The 20,220-nt window shown below is 35.0% G+C and overlaps 2 protein-coding genes and 1 pseudogene across 3 annotated transcripts; all 3 read right to left on the bottom strand.

The window, feature by feature from the left end:
* Positions 1-6,314: 6,314 nt before the first annotated feature.
* Positions 6,315-8,963, bottom strand: LOC129316648 (protein SUPPRESSOR OF npr1-1, CONSTITUTIVE 1-like). The gene is made up of 4 exons (XM_054961053.1): positions 8,841-8,963; positions 8,322-8,594; positions 7,570-8,070; positions 6,315-6,860 (listed from the first exon to the last, which is right to left on the bottom strand). The coding sequence occupies exons 1-4, from the start codon at positions 8,961-8,963 to the stop codon at positions 6,315-6,317; spliced, it is 1,443 nt and encodes a 480-aa protein (XP_054817028.1).
* Positions 7,943-11,099, bottom strand: LOC129316079 (disease resistance protein RPV1-like). 2 transcript variants are annotated; one of them, XM_054960332.1, is made up of 3 exons: positions 10,418-11,099; positions 8,841-9,936; positions 7,943-8,070 (listed from the first exon to the last, which is right to left on the bottom strand). In XM_054960332.1, exons 1-2 carry the CDS (start codon positions 10,921-10,923, stop codon positions 9,159-9,161), a joined length of 1,284 nt encoding a protein of 427 aa, XP_054816307.1. In that variant the 5' UTR covers positions 10,924-11,099; the 3' UTR covers positions 7,943-8,070; positions 8,841-9,158. The 2 variants fall into 2 exon arrangements, with proteins under 2 accessions (XP_054816307.1, XP_054816306.1); XM_054960331.1 differs by lacking the exon at positions 7,943-8,070 and adding an exon at positions 8,455-8,594.
* Positions 11,100-13,573: 2,474 nt separating this feature from the next.
* Positions 13,574-19,385, bottom strand: LOC129315935 (uncharacterized; annotated as a pseudogene).
* Between the last annotated feature and the right edge of the window lie 835 nt (positions 19,386-20,220).

Here is a 20,220-nt window from a genome sequence, read left to right on the forward strand (position 1 = left end):
AAGACTCTTTCTTGCATTCCATCCCTCTTTAAAAAAAACTCATAAATATTCTTAAGCTTTTTAGCCATCCCACTCTATTCCTAAAAGTAGATTACCGATCTTTTTTTTCGATTCAAACAAGCACAGGGCACTAAGGCCTCATATTAGTATATACATAATCAAAAATAAACTCAAGTGGACCTGTGAAGATTACCAAATGCACTATTTGCTTTAGAGCTTCCTTCGCTAGGGAATTCAAAACTTTGTTAGCCTCTCTACTACACCATAATAGGTTAACATGCCAAGCTCTTCCTCTCAAGCTGTGAATCTCTTCAATGAATTCTCGAACAGGATGGTTGTGGTGTTCATCATTCTGCAACACAGTGATAGCCTCCATACAGTCTATCTTTATTTCGATATTTCTCCAACCCATATCCCAAGCTCTTTTCAATGCCCATAATATACCCCATAGCTTAACATTTAAACTGCTACCCGGCCAATATGGTAAAAAAAGCCACTTAAAACCTTCCCTGTGTGGTCCCTAGCAACTCCACCGCACCCAATGACCTTACCATTAGCTCCACCGGCGCCATCTGTATTAAATTTTACAACTTCCATCATCTACGCTCTCCATCTCCATTTATCTCTATTGAACTCTTTAGACAAAAGGTCATGTTTGGACCAAGACATCAAGGCTTGCACTTGAGCCAAAACTACCAAAACCACACTATTCTTCCGTTGAAAAACATAAATTTCTACTTATCCAAAACTGTCAACAAAGAATAGCGAACCAAATGCCCCATTGACAACCCTTAAAAAGTATCCCCTGAGATAAGTTCTACTCAATCCATTCAATAACATTATCAAAGACATTAAACTCTAACTTCAACTCCTTCAAAACCAACCTTATCCAACATTCAGAAGCTAACTTACGTTCTCGGAGGATATGCATGATGTCCTCCTTACAGTTTGGGCATAAAGAGCATTTATCATCTACTGAAAAACCTTTTATTAACTCGTAAGGAATTCGTCATGAGTCTATCTCCAACACACAACCAAAGAAAGGTCTTGTTTTGCTGGGACACTTGTGCTTTCTACACTTTCTTCCACAAGCTTTTACATGAAATGCCACTATCTAGACAAAGGCTCTTGTAACCTGATTTCATATTAAACTCTACATCATTCGACCACCTCCATCTTAGACTATCATCTCTACGATTGCTTCTGAGAGAGTAAGAAACTATTTTTATTTTATTGTTTTGAGAACTGGTGTTTTGTAAAACATGTTCTGAGAACAAAAAAATTAATGAAAATTGGTATTTTTCTCATTGTTCCTTATTCTCTAGAACAATAATCACAAAACACTTAAAAATTATTTCCATTTTTCTATTATCCAGAATAATTTTTTTTTTGTTCTTCAAAATACTTTTTGAAAATACGTTACCAAATAGATTTTTTTTGTTCTCTTATTCTAGAGAACAGAAAACTATTCTTAGAATAGGTTTCCAAACAGGCCTTAAATTTCTCTAGGCATACCTTCAGGCAAGTACTCATCGAATTTATCTCTAACCAATCCTCCAAAAAGTGACAAGTAATTCTCTACTAAGTCATCACATATCTCCTTCGGCACTTATTTGATAGCATAAGTCAACAAATTCTCATGGTGTGGTAGCCAGCAATCCTTCTAGAATTTAATTTTATTCCCTCTACCAATCTACCAAGCAATTTCATAGTGTCCGTCCAAGCTTCAAAAATACCTTTCCAAGCACTAGACTTACTTCTATGAGATTCTACTTTCGAAATAACATATTCACCACATTTGTATTTTTCTCTCATAAATTTCATCCATAAAGCATCACAACAGTAGATCAAACCCCATCCTAACTTCATCATAAAGGCCTTATTTTGTCTATCAATCATCCTTAAACCTAAACCCCTTCATCCTTTCTTGTACACACATCATCCCAAGCTATGAGATAGAGTTTCCTTTATGAGTTAGATCCTCCCCAAATAAATTTTCGACACTTCTTATTAATCTCATTGCAAGTATGTGTTGGTAACGATGTAGATTGCATAAAGTAGGAGGGAATGGCAGCAACCATTGAAGAGCATAATGTATAACAGCTAAAGATAAAAAATGACCTTTCCAAGATGACAATCGACTGTCCATCTTATTCAACACATATTAATATGTTGATTTAGCAACCCTCATATGGTTCAAAGGGACTCTTAAATACTTACCAAGATTCAGAGTGGAAGTAAAATTCAAGAAGTTACTAATTTCATTTGCCTGTGTACGCTCTACATTTTCAGAAAAGAAAATTCTAGATTTAGAGCTGTTAACCTTTTCACCAGAAACATTGCAGAAGTCTTCAAGGCAAGCCTTAATCATGCCTGCTTGGTCTGCAACATCTTAGAAATTTAAAGCTGATTAACTAAGTTTAATAAGGGTAATTCAGTCTATTAATGTTGTGCGTGGCCAGAGTAGTTTAATTTGTGTAATTGATTGTGATTTCAGCCTTAAATGCGGGTTTGAAGTGAAGTCGAGCCATTCGACCATCAAAAGGCAAGAAAGAATTGAAGAAGGATTCTCTGTGCCATATGCCTCGCACATAGAGGCGTCCAATGAAGGGTGAGCCTTTTTATGCTATGCGCCGTAATGCACAGCTAAAATTCTACTTAAACCAATTCATGTCTGTTCGAAAAATCAAAAGAGAAAAGAGGGAGGAATAAAGAGCATATCCATTGCTTTGCCAGGGCACAAATTTAGGAACCATTAAAGATATTTTGAAACTTCCCAACTCACAAGATAAGTACATTATGTCGTCCTCTTTCCTTTTTCTTCCATTTTTATGAGGAGTTAAGTTTGGGTTTAAATTGGAAGAGTGATTTTCGATCTCTATGAGCTATGGGTCCTAACCCACTGACTAAAATGGATATAATGAGAATAGTTTAGAATATTTAAACCCTAATTAATGATTTTGAGAGTTGTTGATGGTTGGGGGCCATTAATACCCAAAAATGACAATAAATAAAGTTGTTGGGAGTGTTTGATGGCCATCAATAGTGGGTTAATAGGTCATTAATGACAATGTGAGTTGGGACCTAATAAACTCATTGAGTATGAGGGGTAGTGAGTTTATAACTTTGATAAAAAGGGAGTATGTGAAGTTATGATGTTAAAAATTGTCCAAAAATGAGGTAATGATGTCATCCTTGTGATATGATTATAAATTAACCCAATTGGCATCATTCAAGCTTGAGAAGAAACTTTAAAAGTTGGTATTTTGAGAGATAAATCTTTGACCTCTTAAAAATTTAAGGTAACCGAAAAAAATCTTGTTTGTATAGTTGTATGTTAATTATTTGTTAATTAAACTAAATTATTTAAAAATTTATTTGAGTGCTTTAGAACCCATTAATGCAAATGTTGCAATATGATATATTGTGGTATGAATTTTGTAAAGAAGTGTAGCGAAATAATATGCATGTTTGTTCATTTGTGACTAATGTTGATGTTTGAGAACATGTCTTTATGGAAATGGTAAATATGTGATGATTAGCATGTGGAGTATAACAGAGAAAGGAATTTGTGAATATGATGTGATGTGATTAATTGTGCTAAAATGATATCAAGTGTAATATAAGCCTATTATGATCATTAGTAGGAGTTCACCTAGGAAGAGGAGTAGTTTGGTAAACTCATGCGGTACTAGTGGCTTACCATTGGACTTGGAAGCTTGCCTTGGCACCGATCGTTGGAATTAAAAGGTAGCCATTGTCCCATAATTGATTTAGAACTATCCCACTTATTCTATGAGGAACTCGAATCTAACTAATAATCTCCACCGATTTATGAGAAGGCTAAATTAAAGATATAACACCTCATAATTGTTAGTATTAAGGGAAACTGCGGTATACAAGTGAATGAGTTAACCCTGGCCCGATAGCTCCTCACAAGTGAAAGGCTGGATTAGTCCTAGATACGAACATAGCTACCGATAGCCAATGGTTTCATGTTAGAAGTAACAGGAGGATATAAGGTTAGCATTGATCATGCATTTGTACTTCTAATCATATGGTTGTTATTATTGTAGTCTGACATGTTTTAAGGGCATGGTTATTATTTTTACGACCCCAATATGTGAATAATTGTGATATATCCAATGATTACATGCCTAATCACATGATTGTTATTATTGTAGTCAAGCATATATTGGCTATATGTATATGATGTTTAAAGGTATTGTCATTTACATCTATTTTTAATAAATATGCAATTGTATACGCTAAGTTGACCTTAGTTACTGAGTGGTTGTACTCACTCCTTTTCTACAATATTTTCAAAGCATAGCTCATCGAATCAGGATCGAGAAAAACGACCGGAGGCATAGGATTTGAGTAAATCCTATTTGTAGGCCTCTTAGTTTTAAATTATGTGTATTTTGTTAGTTAATTTGCCAACTAAGATTTTATTATATTATTTTTTTTCTAATTGCATTATAATTAAGAATATCTTGTGTATTTTTGTCCTAAGCTAGTAAGATGTAATTGTAAAGTTTATATATAAGGCCAAAATACTAGTGCAAGTAGGGTAAAATATATTTTAGTTGTTTAGGATGAACATTGATGATTTTATGCAAAATTATCTTCCCCTTATGTTTTGTGAATAGAGAGGTTAAGGTTGCATTTATGATATATGTGTGTTGGAATGGTTGTGGTGTGTTGCACGAGCTCTAAATGGCCCATTGAGTGTGGTCTAAGCATTGGTATAGGCTTTTGACACACGTATTGAAGTTTGGATACCCTAATTGTGAGTTTTTTTAAAAAAAGGAGTGAAAGTTGAAAAGAATGTCTAACTTTTACTAGAAATATAATTTGGCTGTCAAACTTGTACCATTAGCTAGAGTTAGAAGAAAACTCTTTATAAACACCTAGATTACATCAATCGAACGTCAGACGAAGAAATGAAACATATCGAAAGTTTGTCCTTAGTGCTGTCATTTGACAACAAAATTTGCTTTCAAATTCATGTAATGCGTCACAGCACATGACATATAAGCAACACGCCACAACGCAAGAGTGTTGAGCCACAACACATGTACTGTTTAATGTTTGGAATCTTTCTTTAATTCCCATGCTTCCACATATAATTTGAACTCTAATTTGGAAATATTGAAAATGTATAGGAGTATTTCGAATATTGAAAACTTAAAATTCCATTTGTATAAATTGATATATTTGATTAATTACATTATTGTTTGGCGATTGGGGAGGATTAGTAAGAAAAACCTTATTGGTCTCTCCCCCGATTTTACGTGGTCCATGCTAGCCTCAGCAAAAAGCAACAAACCATCCACAAAGAAAAGATGGGAAGTGCCTACCCCCTTCCTTTTTAATTTGAAAGGCAACCAATTTTCATTATCCACTTCACCTTGAATCATGTGTCCTAATTTTTTCATAACTAAAACAAAAAGATATGGAGAAATAGAATCTCCTTGTCTTAGTCCTCTATAAGGAAAGAAATTTTCCCCTTTCCCCCCATTCCATAAAACTTGCATTACAGCGGTAGAAAGGCACTTAGAAATTAGATCAACAAACCTTGCAAGAAAATTAAGCTCATCAAGGCACCAAATCACAAAACTCCATTTAACCCTATCAAAAACTTCCTCCAAATCAATCTGCAAAGCCATAAAGCCAAGCTTACTTTTACACTTACAAAAGGAATAAATTATTTCCTAAGCCATAATGATGTTATCAGTACTCTGCCTCCTAAGAACAAAGCTACATTGATTTGGAGCAATAATTTTATTCATAATTCCTTTCAACTGATCAGCAAGAATTTTGGTCACAGCCTTATAAACAACGTTGCATAGGCTGACAGGCCAGAAATCCTTCATAGTCTCGGGAATCTCAATTTTTGGAATTAACAAAATATTAGTGTCATTTATACAGTTCACAAACTCAGGTTTTGAAAAATCTGCTGCACAAGAAGAAACCCCGATCCCCCAACCACGTCCCAGTGATGTTGAAAAGATAGAGGATTTAAATTGAATTTTTAACAATACAACACATGATCAGTTGTAAATTGAAGAAAATTTGATTTTTTAATGAGCCAAGCGAAGTTGCATCAGTTAATAGATGAATACCAATAGGGTAAAACAACCACCAAGAATCAAGCTCAAGATAAAAGGTCAATGCAACTCTTCAGACAAATTACCAGACAAACTCGTCATTTTTATACAGCAAAGTAACATTTTTCATCTCATCTATATATTCTTTCATGTTTCAGATAGAAGGGAAATACCTAATTTCATGGTATTAACTTTCTTGACTCAGCCAAAGAGGGGATTTGAAGAAGATCCTTCCGATCGAGGAAAGTGAAAGATAGGATCCTCATCAGGACTTGTGAATCGAATGTCTTCCTCACTGGATTTCTTCCTGTACACATATATTCCACTCCATTTTGGTGAGGATATTCCACGCCTGCTATCCCAATCATCTGCATAGTAGTTTAGGAAATCCAAGTAGCAGTACACCTCCACACGGTTCCATTCACGGTCTAAAATTACACCATTGAGTTTCTCCTCAGGAATTAGATGCTGCAAATCAAACAGAAAGATATGTTGTGATGTAATTGATGCATGAATTGCTTCATGGTATGGAAAGCCAACATCTACTCCATTGATCCAGACATTAATATGCAGCTCAAGCTGGTCGTGATATGGGTCCGCAATTGATGCAGCAAAACACACAGCCATGTTTGGGAATTGCTTTCGGATCCAAAAAGACACTGAATCTCCCTCAGTGCAGTGGTCAAGCCATTCCGGTGTCCTGTCTTCTTCTATTGTAATTTTCAAGCCATCAATCTCATGCAATGCCTAATACAGAACAAGAGAAGACAAGAACCAAGTTATTATTATGCCTCTCAAGAGAGTGAGGAAGGGACATTTAGCGAGACAGAAAGAAAAAGAAATTGGGAGAACTTTCTAAAGAGCAATGAATATTCTCCATTAGTGAGAAGTTGAACTGTGTATTGAGAAAAATTATATGCTTCTGTCTACACATTCTTCTAATGAAAGAAATTAGGCACCTAAGATGATGCAGTGAGATAGTGATTGGCTGAGGTGCAGTGAAATGATATCCATTTTTTGAGACGTGGAGGAATAAGATAATAAAAAAGTGAGAGTAAAGTATAATCGTGAAAGAGACTTGAGGCTATTAGGTTTAGTATGCTCATATCCATCTTTTTGAGGAATAACTTGTTTTTAAATTAGTATTTTTGTGTGTAGTTATTTATGCAAATAGTACAAAAATAAAGGGTCTTGAAAACTTTTTCCTTTCCCAATAAGATTAATGTCATATATAAGCAAAACATACAAGAATATCATAACTTGGGCCGTAGAACAGTAACATTTGATAAAAACAGGACAGCTCCAACAAGGAGAAAAGAAAAAATCGTACAAGAATAGAATTCATCATTTCACGCTTGTTGGCATTAGCTTTTTTCTATTTGAAGTGCTCTGTAAGAAGCCATAGAAATACCATCAAAAGTAAGACATGGGTGTATAGAGAGAGAGAGAGATTAACCTGATTGAGTAATATTTTCCGAGACTCTGAGCTTAAATGTGAGTACCAGTTTACATTAACTAACTCCAATTCTTTGATGTTTGGAGAAATCCCTCTAACTTCCTGAAGCCTCAAGCACCTTGTAAGTTCTAATTTTTGCAACCCAGCAAGGTTTTTGAATGACAATGGCAGTTCTTCTATGCCACTATAGTTTAAATTAATCTCTCTTAAATTTTCCATTGTTCCTAATATTTCTGGAAATTTCTGAAGGCTCTCGCACTCTGAGAGGTCAAAATATTCAAGAGAACTTAACCAGATGCTCAGAAAGGTCCTGAGCTTCCTGCAGTTCTTAACACTTAGCCTTTTAAGTTTACCAAGAAAACCAACTGAAGGATGAACACTAATTAAATCTTTGCAGCCTTCCAGCCATAATTCATTCAAATTTGGGACTTCAGACAAGTCAGGAATTCTTTTTACACGTTGGCAGCCTCTGAAATCCATGACACATAGAGACTGGAACATCTGCAAAACAATATTAAAAGTAACCAGTCTTAGTATTTTGTAATCATAACAACATAAAACAATGAAAAGCACAAAGAATGATATAGACATGCATGAAATAGATAAAACTTGAAGAATCTACATGAAATTAAAAAGCACAATGTTGTATCTAGTATGGATGTTTGACACGTGCCCACAATTTTAGGAATCTTTATGCTTCATAATAAATAAATAAAAAAATATTGTTGAGCAATGGCCAATACTCTACATGCCTTCAGGGATTCAGTCAGCATGAAACAACTTTCCGGCATCCTCAATATAACTAGTTGCTTTGGGTTGAAATGACATGGTAGATGTGAATAAGGATATCCCTTCCAGTCTAGCACTTTTAAACTACTTGGGAGATACTTGGGACTTGTGGAAAATCGTGCATTTCTAATGATAAGCATCATAAGGTTTGACATCTTTTTAAATGCCATTCCATCCCATTTAACCTCTTTATCTCCAAGCATGTCCAGATTTATGGCTTCAATCTTCTCAGTTCCCTTTCGAACCAAATCATAAGTTCACCACAAAAACTGTTAGATGCGTTAATAATTGAAACAAGTTCATAAAGAAATGTACAGATTCTAACCAATTTCTAATAAATAGTAGCTTATTCAAGGAAGTAGAAGAGGGGGAAAAATAGATGCAATTGAGATTGCTTGAGTAGGGGATTTAATGCTAGGCAAAACTTGAGAAAACTATTAAAAGTAAAGAAACAACATACAAGCACATGACTCTAAACTTACTTTGTTCTCTTCTAAAATGGAAATAATGTCTTCATTGAGCCACAACCTAGACCGTTTTTCAGGCTCCTTTGGTGACTGCCGCCGGACAATTTCCTTGCCCATTCCTTGAATCAAGTCATGCATTGTCACAAAACCTGAATCAATCTTTACGAGACATTTATCAATCAACACCTGAATAGCATATTTTGGGCATCTACCACGGGCCGATAGGGCCTTTGTGACATATTCCAATGTGTCACCTTTAAAGCAACAGGAAATGTCTAGAAAAATTTCCTGATGATATTCTTCCAAAGCATCATAACTTATTTCAAGTATCTTTCAGATATTTTGATCGGGAATTAACCGCCACTCATCTAATGCAGAATTCCAATAATTTATTCCTCTGTTGAACAAGTTGGAACCTAAAACTTCCAAAGCCAATGGAAGACCAGAGGCATATTGTACAACATTGTCTAATTTGTCCATGTAACTTTGCTCAGCCCTATTTTGTTTAAAGGCATTCCATTTGAGCAGTTCAAGAGCTTCTTCTGGATTTAAACTCTCTACATCATAGATTTTGTTAACACCATGTGTTTTTAGCAAATGTTTATCCCTTGTTGTTATAATGATTCTACTACCAGAACATAACCAATTAAGTCCCCCAGCAAGAGCGTGCAATTGCTTGAGCTTATCAACATCATCAAGAACTATAAGAACCTTCTTTTTGCGGAGCTTGCGTTTTATCATTGGGATTCCTTGATCGACATCCCCGACGTTGATAATTTCCCCAATCACATTATAAAGGAGCTTTTGTTGGAGATGTAATAGGCCATGCTTTTGTGAATCTTCTCGAACATTAGCAAGAAAACTAGAGCTATCAAATCGGCCAGCAATCAAATTGTATACTGCACGAGCAATTGTTGATTTGCCTATTCCGCCCATGCCACAAATCCCTACCATTTGGACTCCCTCAGACTGAACATCCAAAAGAGAGTTTACTTGTAGCACTCGAGACTCAAGTCCAACTGGATAGTGAGCAACATGTAGAGGTTCACGGTCAATCCTCCTAGACACCTCTTTAACGATTTTCTGAATAAAACCACTTTCGTATTCTTGCCTGGCTCAATAAGAAATTTTGTGAAAGTTCATATCAATCAAATTATTTTGCAACATCAATACGTGCCAAATGCATTAAATCAAACATATAAACACAAAACAGCACTTCAAATATAAAATTTGAAGTCTTCATGTTCTGAAATGTCCATGCTTCTTAACGTCTTAGAGATTAAACATGTGATACTGATTGACCAACCGTCAAACACACTGTAAGCCATGCTACATCTGCCAAGAATAAGCACGTGCTTTGTTTACTCGTGTCGAACTCATGACTAACACTGGAATCAGTCGAAATATAAGATTTTTAAATTTTGTTTAGTCATAATGTGTGCCAGTGTTTTGTGCTTCTAAAACAAAAATCAAATGACAAATAAATTTAAAAAAAAAATGTATCAGACAAAATACAAGAAATGAGAGTTACTTTCAATATCAAATAAACGAATAAAATAAGTAAAGCAAGGAAGAATAATATACTCAGATACCCAGGTTTGAAAGTGAAACCGGAGATATCGGCAACATCTTGCAAAGCCTTTCTCCACTTTTGCACCTTATCCTTGTCATTCTGGAACCTTGTATCATACTGAGCGAACGCTTCTCCATAAATTTCTTTCTGATGCCGTACTTCCGACGGTTCCACGTTGTAAAAAACAGGCAAAACCAATCGACCATTCCCCTTTATACAATCAAGGATCTGAACAAGCCCATCTAAACAAAAGGTTGAGGAAGCATAGTTCCTAGAGAGAACAATGATGGCAATTCTAGACTCACTGATTGCATTGAGAAGGGCTGGAGTAATCTTTTCTCCTCTTCGAAGCCCCCTGTCATCCATAAAGGTATCGATGCTCCTTTGATCCAGAGCGTTATAGAGATTTCTTACAAAATCAAAGCGAGTATCTTCCCCTCGGAAATTGAGAAAGACATCGTAAGTCCATTCGTAGCCGAACGTAGAGGAAGAGAGAGAGGAAAATGATCTCGATCTCTCTGCCATGGGAGCTAGTTCAGAATTCAGATTGGTGTTGCTGCTGGACTAGAGAGGTCAATGCTTCAAAGTTTCTGCACTAAAAAGGAATCAATGAAAACGGAACACAAAATTAAGAAACAATTCCATTGGCGTCCGCGCGCTCAAGCCAATGAGGGATGCAGATCCTCTCAGCAGCACCTTCCCTCAGCGTCCCACATCACAGCCCTCCAATAAACATTCAATGTTCTATATTTTGCCGAATCATCTGATATAAAAATAATTTTATTTTAAAAATTAATTTCCATTAAATTAATTTTTATTTCATTTTTTATCTTCAAAATTTATTTTAAAAAAGTAATCTTCAAACTCTAACTTAATTTATTTAATAAAATTTTTAAAAAAAATTTACAAAATAATTTAAATTTTAAACAAATATTTACAATTTAATTTATTTAAGCTTTGACACAATTTAATTTATTCAAATTTTGACATGATTTATTTTAGAAAATTTACAGGATAAATCAAACTATAAATAAATATTTATAATTAGGTTTATTCAAAATCTAATATGATTTATTTTAAAAAATTTAAAAAAATTAAAATAAGTTAAAAGAATTAATTTTTAAAATAAAATTATTTTTATATCAGATGATATGATAAAATATAAAACATTGAATGTTTATTGGAGGGCTGTGATTTGAGATGCTGAGGGGCGCTGACAGAAGGCGCTGCTTGGAGGATCTGGACCCAGCCAATGAGTTCGCCTTAGCTTGCCAATTGTTGATGTCGAGACAAGGGAGACAACCACTCCAGCGAGTGATAAATTTTGATAAACAAAAATAAAAGGGAGAATTGCTCAAAAATGCCCTGTTGAAAAGTTTTTTCCCCCTAACGTCCCTGACTTCAAAGGAAATAAGCTTAACTGTAAAATGACCAAAATGCCCATAGCAAGTTGAGTTGGACAAAAAAGAAAGAAAGAAAGAAAAAAATTATTTTCCACTATATGCAAATTTCTTCGGCAATTTCTTTCCTTTAATTGCAAAAGTGACCCTCCCATGCACAAGTTTTTCCCACATCTGCAAGATATTTTTCAATTATATGCAAATTTCTGCGACAATGTGCAAGCTTACCTTACCGTGTGCGTAAACTGTAAAGTATCTCCAACAAGATGCAATGTTTTTTCAGTTATATGCAACGTTCTTCCAAAAGTACACAGTTGCTTAAACTACATGCAATTTTTTTTTTTTATTATGTGCAAAAGCCATCCACCATATTTTATATTTAGGGTCTGGTTTTAACAAAATAATATATTTTTAATGTTTAGACTTATTATCTTGAAATAATATTTAAAATTTATTTTAATCTTAATTTTAAAATTTTAAGATCCACAAATTTTAAAAAAAAAAAAATATTTGAGTCTTCTACATTTTTAAGTATCCAAAAAAGTATATTTTTTATTTTTTGATAAAAAAATTTTTTTAAACTAAAATAAAATTTGATTAAAAATAAAAATTTAACAATTAAGATATTCAGACTACCTCAAATAAGCTTGAATCCCAAGAGTATTAGGATCGAACTTCACTATATAGCTATTTGATAAGTTCAAACTAATTATTGGCTCTGCTTGAATTAAACTTAGCCTGCTCAAATTACCAACCTTAGATTAAAGGTCCTAGTTTTAAGCTTGTGGTTTGATTGTCTATTGTCCATTGTCCAGGAAAAAAAATGTCATGAAATGACAAAACATTAAAGAGGATATATCCGCATTGAGTAAAAATAAGAAAAAATTTAATTATGTACTCTTCACAATTTCGACTCAATTAAAATTCACGTATTGAAGTTAATTAAAAAAAATTACTCCTTCATTTTTGACTCAATATAACTTAATCTTTATAATTTTAATTATTTAAAATATTAACCTCTATTTTTTAAAAAATAAAATTATAAAGACTAAAATTATTTCTTCAAACTTAAATACTAATATTTTAAACTGCTAAAATTCTAGGTCTTAGTTACCATAAAGTTTATGGATTAAATGTCAACCCAATCAAAATTATAAAGATTAAATTATATTCAATTAAAATTAAAAAAATAGATTACAATCGAATCAAGACTCTAAAATTAAATAATTTTTTTTTCTACAAATAAATAAACACCACAGAAGAACATTTGGACTTGCTCCCCAAGTTTGGCTTTGCTTGCTGTTTTAAGAATCTCAGACTTCTGGATTAGTTTTTAAGGCTTTATATTATTTTCAAGAGAAGTTAAGCTTACATTCACAAACCTTGAGTCAGCTTCTAGCCCAAGACACCTAATTTATTATTATATACCCTTATTTTCATTGTGTTGTATAATATACAACAAATAATATATAATTGATATTTATTAGGATAACATTGTAAGAGGACATACAATCAAAAGTCTTTACTCTTGTAAAACCCTAACTAAACAGTTAAAAAGCATCAATCTTCAGTGTTTTGATAGGATTATGAAAGCGTAAGAGCTAAACTCACGCCATTTTCCTCACGAGTCATCAACCACCCCTGGATTGGAATTTGCTACGTCAAAAATCTTCCATTGCAGAAATCCGAACCATTACTTCTAACCTGGGGTAGATAAGGACCATCCAAAATATGAGAAGAATTAGGGCAAAGTAGAATTAGGTAAGCCTGATCCCTTATGACTGTTGAGCAGTGAAGCTCCACGTTAAATTGTTATCAAGAAAGAAATGCAGCGAGCAAACCAGCCACAAGCAGATACAGTGATTCCCAAATCCTAATAGATCAAGGAAACAAACAGTCCTATACCATGGATTATTTGAAAGAAAAGAAGATAATTTAGCATGCCTGAACGTGAGCATGTAAAAGCATCATCATCATCCTAACTACCCTTTCCCTATATTCCCAATTGTTTCTCCAGTCAACAAGTCAGCTTTACAGGTTGAAGCTCCCTCTTGTTCTAAGGAAGACTACTTGGATGTTTGCCAGACATAACATAGAGCAATTGAGCTAAAACATTCTTGTCTGTATTTCATGATGCAGAAGCCTCACATCACACCACAACACAGCCAGGCATACAGACTTCCAGTAGGAGACAATCCAACCCACTCACCACTTTTCATCATCCACTTTCTTTCCTTTTCTTTTCTTTTCTTTTTGATTTTTTTCCTTTTTTTACATAAAATATGTAAGAACACCTTGGAATCGATCATGATTGGCGGTTTCAGTTAAGGAGAAGCCCATTCAAAGTAATGGCAGCGGGCGCCTCTAGCTGCAGTCCAATTTCCACAGCCAAAGAAGAGGCTTCCTTGCTTGGGACCTGGCTTCCTCACCATTCCCCTACTGCTTTTCACCCCACAGAAACAGCAAAGGGTGATACTGAAACATAGGGGTATTCATATCCTTTACTTTGTAGGGATGATGAGGGAAAACACTGATGTGCTCCGGCAAATGCCCCCGCATCAGTGATCGATCAGCAGCCTGCCACATAATGGAATTTGTGATCGAAAATCTAAAACCCCTGTGCATGAGGAGTGCCAGCAGGCGAGCAGTGTTTTTGGCATCATCCAAGCCACAGTGAGCCCGGCCTTGCCAAGCCAAGCCTGCCATCTCAACAGCCTCCTTTAGATTGCACCTTGCAGCACCATATACTTCACGGAAAGGAATCTTTAAGTTGATCCAGCTAATGAAAGATAAGCAACAGAAAAAGCTCAAGTCAGCCAAAAATGAAATTCAGATAGACATTGAAGGCATCAATCAACCCACTGCTGCAGCATTTACCGGTTGAAATAAGGAGGCTTCCGTATCTTCTTAAAACGGCACTCGGATTCCAGCATCACTCGACAGTCCCAGTTAGACCATGTAACAACAGCAAAGTTGGTGTTCTTTATTCCTTTTTTCTCAAGCCATTTATCATGCCTAAGGAGAGCCTCGCCCAATGTAACCCCTCTGTCCACCTGAACCACACAGTCAGAATGCAATTAACAATCTACACTGCATGGACGGGAATAAAAAGCTTAATGAAATAGTTGAGGAGCTACAAATAGAATAGCAAGACACAAAAGTAGAAAGAGCATTGTGGTATTTCTACGGAACTAGGGTCAAAGACAACTTTTGGTCATATGATGCTTCCGGGATTACATTAACTTCACCAACATACAATCAAGCATCAAACAAGCTTCTAGAAGCAGGATCTTTCTAGTTTCACTACAGCATTCAACCCACGTTGTGTGACACAATCCATCCTTACTTAGAAGAGCTAAGCATTTGAGCTTTCATATAATGTAACACCTGGCCTAGATTACCAAGGACAAACTGATTTATTAAATTTTTATAAAGAACACTTTATATCATACTGACTGGAACCCGATGGTCAGTGGAACACCAAACAAAAATTCTTATAGAGAAGCATGCAATTTGTGAGGACACACCCAATGTCCATCAAACGCCCAAAAAAAACTTACAAAACATCTAGCTCGCTGCTTCACAATGTAAAAACAACTGTGCAGCTACTTCTAATCTTGAATTAAAGCAACACAACACACAAGATTCAAGCCTTTTTGGGTCTACAAAAACTACAGTACATCACAAGTCGCCCAGTTAATCTAATTGAGTCGCCCAGTCCAAATAAAGAGAGGAGTTCGGTTTTCCACAGAGATTGTTGTGCTAGGAGTTTTTGTTTGAAAAATGGTCAAGAACTGAACGACTTCAATTAAGCTAGTAGCTAGGAGAATTGAGTGTCCACATTCTCCTGTCCCAGATTAGAAGGCAGAATAGCAGAATCAAGCAAATCCAATAAGGACACCAATTCAGATAGTTTTTTATCAAACAAGTTTCTAGAGTTATGGAAAACCAAACAATATTGGAGTACTAGTTTGGCATAAGTCAATGACAACCATCCATTGACCTTCGAACTAAATTAAGCTATAAGTTGACATTGTCTGTACCAGAGTTTTATAACCAAAGGACTTTCATGCATGGGGCTATGTAAAATATTATTAGAAAACAATTCATATGCCTTCACTTAATAGTTTAATGTTTTGGATTGAAGTGATCTTTCAAATGGTATCAGATCACAAGGCATAGGAAAGCCTGTGATATGTTGAAGCTTAAGACAAAAGCTTTCACATGAGAAGGAGTCGAAAGATTATAACTAAATTCTCTGTAAGTCTTTGATTAGTACTTTAAGTAGTAGTTGAAAATTGGCATACTCCTAAGAAATAAACTTCCAAGGACTCGCATGAGAGGCATTAGTCATAATTTCCATTTTTCTTCCAATACAATCCACTAACATGAATTAAAACTGATTTCCCAAAATGAATTCCTGTACAATGTCCTTATCCTAAAGGCAGTTCGCAATTTCAATAGAATACTTCAATTTTCTTGCTATTCAAATGGTTCCAAAAGGCAAAAAAATTGCAGCTTGTCATATTTGAATTCATTCGCCACATTACACATGGATAACTAGAGAAATCTTCAAGGTATCACCCTGGTTAAATCTGTAAATCATAAGTGAAAGAAAATCATAGTTCAGTTCTGTATGCTAATATAACCCTACCAAAGAGGAAATATAGTCAAGGTCTGGGAGAATTCAGTATAACTCACAACAAAATAGTTGTCCAAGCAATTATTTTGTCAGAAGGCCTGGAATCTAAATCACAACTCATTTTCTCCTGCATGATTTTTTTGGAATAGAATGAGAATGTTTTAGAGAAAGGAGGATAACACCAAAAAAAAAAAAGTGTGTGTGTGTGAGAGAGAGAGAAAGTACAAGAGGTCGCCAACTGTCAAAAGAAAGAAACCAAAAGGGGAAAAAAGAAGCACGACAAATTCCCTTGAAAGAGCTTTCCAATCCATAAAGAAAACCCCCAAAAGTAACTGCTTATTGAAACCCAGCATAAGTCATGAGAATGTTGTTCTATGCAAATATATCCAATGTCTTTACTTTCAAGCAGATTCTAACAGTTTATAAAAGAGGTGAAAACCATAATACAAATTTCCTTCACAGGCACTAAGAGTGGAACCATTTACAAATATTAAAGAAAGCACGATACTTGATGTATACAAAACAATGTTATTGCTAGGTGCTAATTCACTAAGGAGAGACAACATGAAGAGTCAAACAAATCACAGATGAAGTTTGAATGATGGTTTGTCCTGCTCTTATTTACATTTCTCCCCTGTAAGTAAAGGCATGCTTTGCCCTAACACACCTGAATTTGCTGGATACCAGTCAGATCCTTGCAGAAATCACTCAGAAGTTGATTGCAGGTAGGCCTTACATACGTCTGAAAACATGCTTCCAGCTGGCCAGTCACGCTACTCACTATAACAGATGGAAACTCAATGATTTCTTGAGGGTGGGGATTTTTATCCTTGTCACAGGTAGCCTCAAAGTCTACGACCACAAAATACTGAAATTCTTGATGTTGTAAGTCATGAGGGTAACCTTGAGCAAACATATTGATTGGAACATATCGAAACTGGTTCTCGACAGGATGAGGGTAAAAATGGCTACCATAAGCATTCCATTGGGACTGGGGCACCTTGTGAGGATGAAAATGGCAGGTTGACCAGGTACTGTAATTATGGTTATAAGAAGGTTTAGCGTGAAATTCCTTGGAAGGCTCAAGAAACTCATTGCCTATTGGGAGGTCAGCTTCAGCAACATACCCAACTGGATGAGTGCTAGGGACATTTTAAGACCCGTAAAGCCTTCCATGGAACTCCCATTATACTGCAAATTGCAAGGGAATCCCTTGCCCTGGAGGCATTTCAGGGATGCCTCACAGTTTTTTGGCCAGTTTCTGCATAAAAAGATAGACATGAGAAATTTTTTGTAAGAAGAATTAATCATACACTAAGAAACCCATGTTTTCTTGAAGGAGCAATAAATAGAACCCAATAAAAAATTATGTAAATTTCAAATAATTTTAAATAGAAAATAAAATTTCATGTTTTAGGCATCAAAAGACATCTTCTGACATGGAAAACAGTCCAGCAAATCAATTGGCGTACAAGTTAGGCAAAACCTTTTATCATAACATCAACTAAAATATAATGCGTTGCATTATTATCATCATATTAAAAAGAAATTAATTAATCTACCAACAACACAATTATATCATTATCCAAGGCCTGCTTTCACCTGGTTCAAACAAATTTAATTAACAATTAAAAGTAACTAGCTCAAATCATCATGCTTTTCATATTTCCAACAGTATTGTGTTCCTATGAAATATGCTAGAGACTAGCCTTTCAACACTAAACTTAGCATATCCAAACTTCCAAAGGGTACAGGTAAACAGACAAATCTACAAATGCCACACTTTGAAATGAGGCAGACCAGGCTTTCTAACCATTGTGTTAATTGACACACTTGCTATATTCATTGATTGAGCAAAACAAGAAAGGTCAACATGACAAAGGAAGGCAATAATCAGCAAAATTGAATAAATAAACAGCAAGCAAAACAATCAATTCAAAAGTTTTAGTCAGTGCATCCTTTCCTTTCCCTCTTTCATTGAGCGTAAGGCTGACAGATCAAGTAAAATAATCTGATTTCATCTAATTGATAAATCATCAGTTTTCCTTATGAAAGCCAAGAAAAGAAAAAAGCAATTAAAACACAGAATTGAGGCATCCAAAAGTTCTGAACTGAAACTGAATCACCATAAGAAAATTTCAGTCTCAATCATATTTGGCTTATAGATGCCTAGAAATGCTAAAGAGAAAGGTACTCAACTCAAGTTCAGAAATTGACCAGAACAACTTGAAGTGATACGATATCAGTGGAAGAGGAAAAGGAAATGTTGGAGAAGCAGGCAGATATAGCTTACAATGGAAATGCTAGTCAGAATATTCTTTGAAGAATCCCTTAGCTCGACAAAGGTTGAGCAATTTAATTTGGCTACTTATCCATGTTACAAGTCATCACTGTCAAAAATACTACATAAATGTGTCGACTTTTAATCATAAAAGTCCAGTTCTCAAGCAATTAATAAATTGAAACTTCATATACAGTTCACTATCTGCAAATTGACACTAATTTAACTTCGTAATTGAGATTGTTAGAGACAAATAGGTTCCAAGTTCATAATCCCAGCCCTTAACTATAGATTCTTGACATCCCAACCACACAACATGTCGAACCCAAAATCCCACTTTCCTTTAAAGATGTTACGAGTTCAAGTTTTTATCTTTCTATCGTATAGTGATACCATGTAGTATCTGGCTGCAAAAAGCAAAATCATCCATGATTCATAATTCCACGACTCTGATGCCACCTACTAGAACATTTAGAACCTTTCGAAATAAAACTAGTTCACTCGAACCCAATACCCACATACTCCTCTCCCACATTGTTCCGAACCACATCAACCTATGATCAAATCAAATTGAATCACCGCGAAGCAAACCATCACTGGTTCAGATGCTAAAAACAACAATTTCTCAGAAAAAACAAAGAGAAAGTAGTGAGTCCACAATCAAAAAATTCGCACGTGATTAAGAACCCCACCAAACAATCTGCGTTAATAAGAACACAAAACGCAATCAGAACCGAATCAAATCAATGATTGTACTGAAACTAATAAGAGGCACCAAAAACACGAGCCCACCTCTACTTTCAAGCCCATCATGATCTTCAATATAGTTGAGATCCACCAGGGGTACATCAGATCCTCCTATGAAATTCCCACCTGCAAGAAAATCAAACACAATCGAAAGTGATTCATAGTTCCACGCACAAACACACATAACGTTGCAAAATCAAGAGAAACTATTGAAGGAGGCCGAGTTACAAACCTGGCGTGATTGGGGTAGAGAGAGGAGAGAGAGAGAGAGAGAAGGAGTGTTATTACCTATATACAAGAGGAAGAGACTCTGGCCAGCTGTTCATAGAAGCAAGGAATTCGAGAAAAGATATAGAAACGGATTGGGCCCTACGAGACAGTGAAAAAACATTAATAAAAAAATAATTACAAGAAATAAATGTGAGATTAAAGTACAAAAATATTCACTAAAAATTGGTCAACAACATTCAGTAACCTAAAATAAAAAAAGGATAAAAAATATTCACAATGTTGTTAAAGTTGGTGTAGAAGTAATCAAATTATTAACTTGCCAAATACCATTAATTTTAATGTTAAATGCTGACTATATTTTGCCACGAGTCAATCTTTGCTAACGTAAACTAAAAATGGACAAAAATACCTATAAAATTATTAGCCAAGAACATCCAATAATCTATAGTAAGAAAAGGGCAAGAATATTCATAATGTTACTTGAGTAAGTGTAATAGTAACTAATTCATCAAATCCCTTAA

Source organism: Prosopis cineraria, unplaced genomic scaffold, assembly GCF_029017545.1.
Source record: "Prosopis cineraria cultivar Desert tree isolate PC_DT_omini unplaced genomic scaffold, ASM2901754v1 PC7, whole genome shotgun sequence".
NCBI lineage: Eukaryota > Viridiplantae > Streptophyta > Magnoliopsida > Fabales > Fabaceae > Prosopis > Prosopis cineraria.

What these genes read in the sequence shown, in the direction of transcription:
- LOC129316648 (XM_054961053.1), bottom strand. Translation starts at nt 8,963, where the DNA reads ATGCATGACTTGATTCAAGGAATGGGCAAGGAAATTGTCCGGCGGCAG. An exon ending in TGCTGACTGAATCCCTGAAG is followed by an intron (nt 8,071 to 8,321) that starts GCATGTAGAGTA and finishes ATTGTTTTGCAG; the next exon opens with ATGTTCCAGTCTCTATGTGT. An exon ending in GGAAAATATTACTCAATCAG is followed by an intron (nt 6,861 to 7,569) that starts GTTAATCTCTCT and finishes GTTCTGTATTAG; the next exon opens with GCATTGCATGAGATTGATGG.
- LOC129316079 (XM_054960332.1), bottom strand. Translation starts at nt 10,923, where the DNA reads ATGGCAGAGAGATCGAGATCATTTTCCTCTCTCTCTTCCTCTACGTTC. An exon ending in GGTTTCACTTTCAAACCTGG is followed by an intron (nt 9,937 to 10,417) that starts GTATCTGAGTAT and finishes TTATTGAGCCAG; the next exon opens with GCAAGAATACGAAAGTGGTT.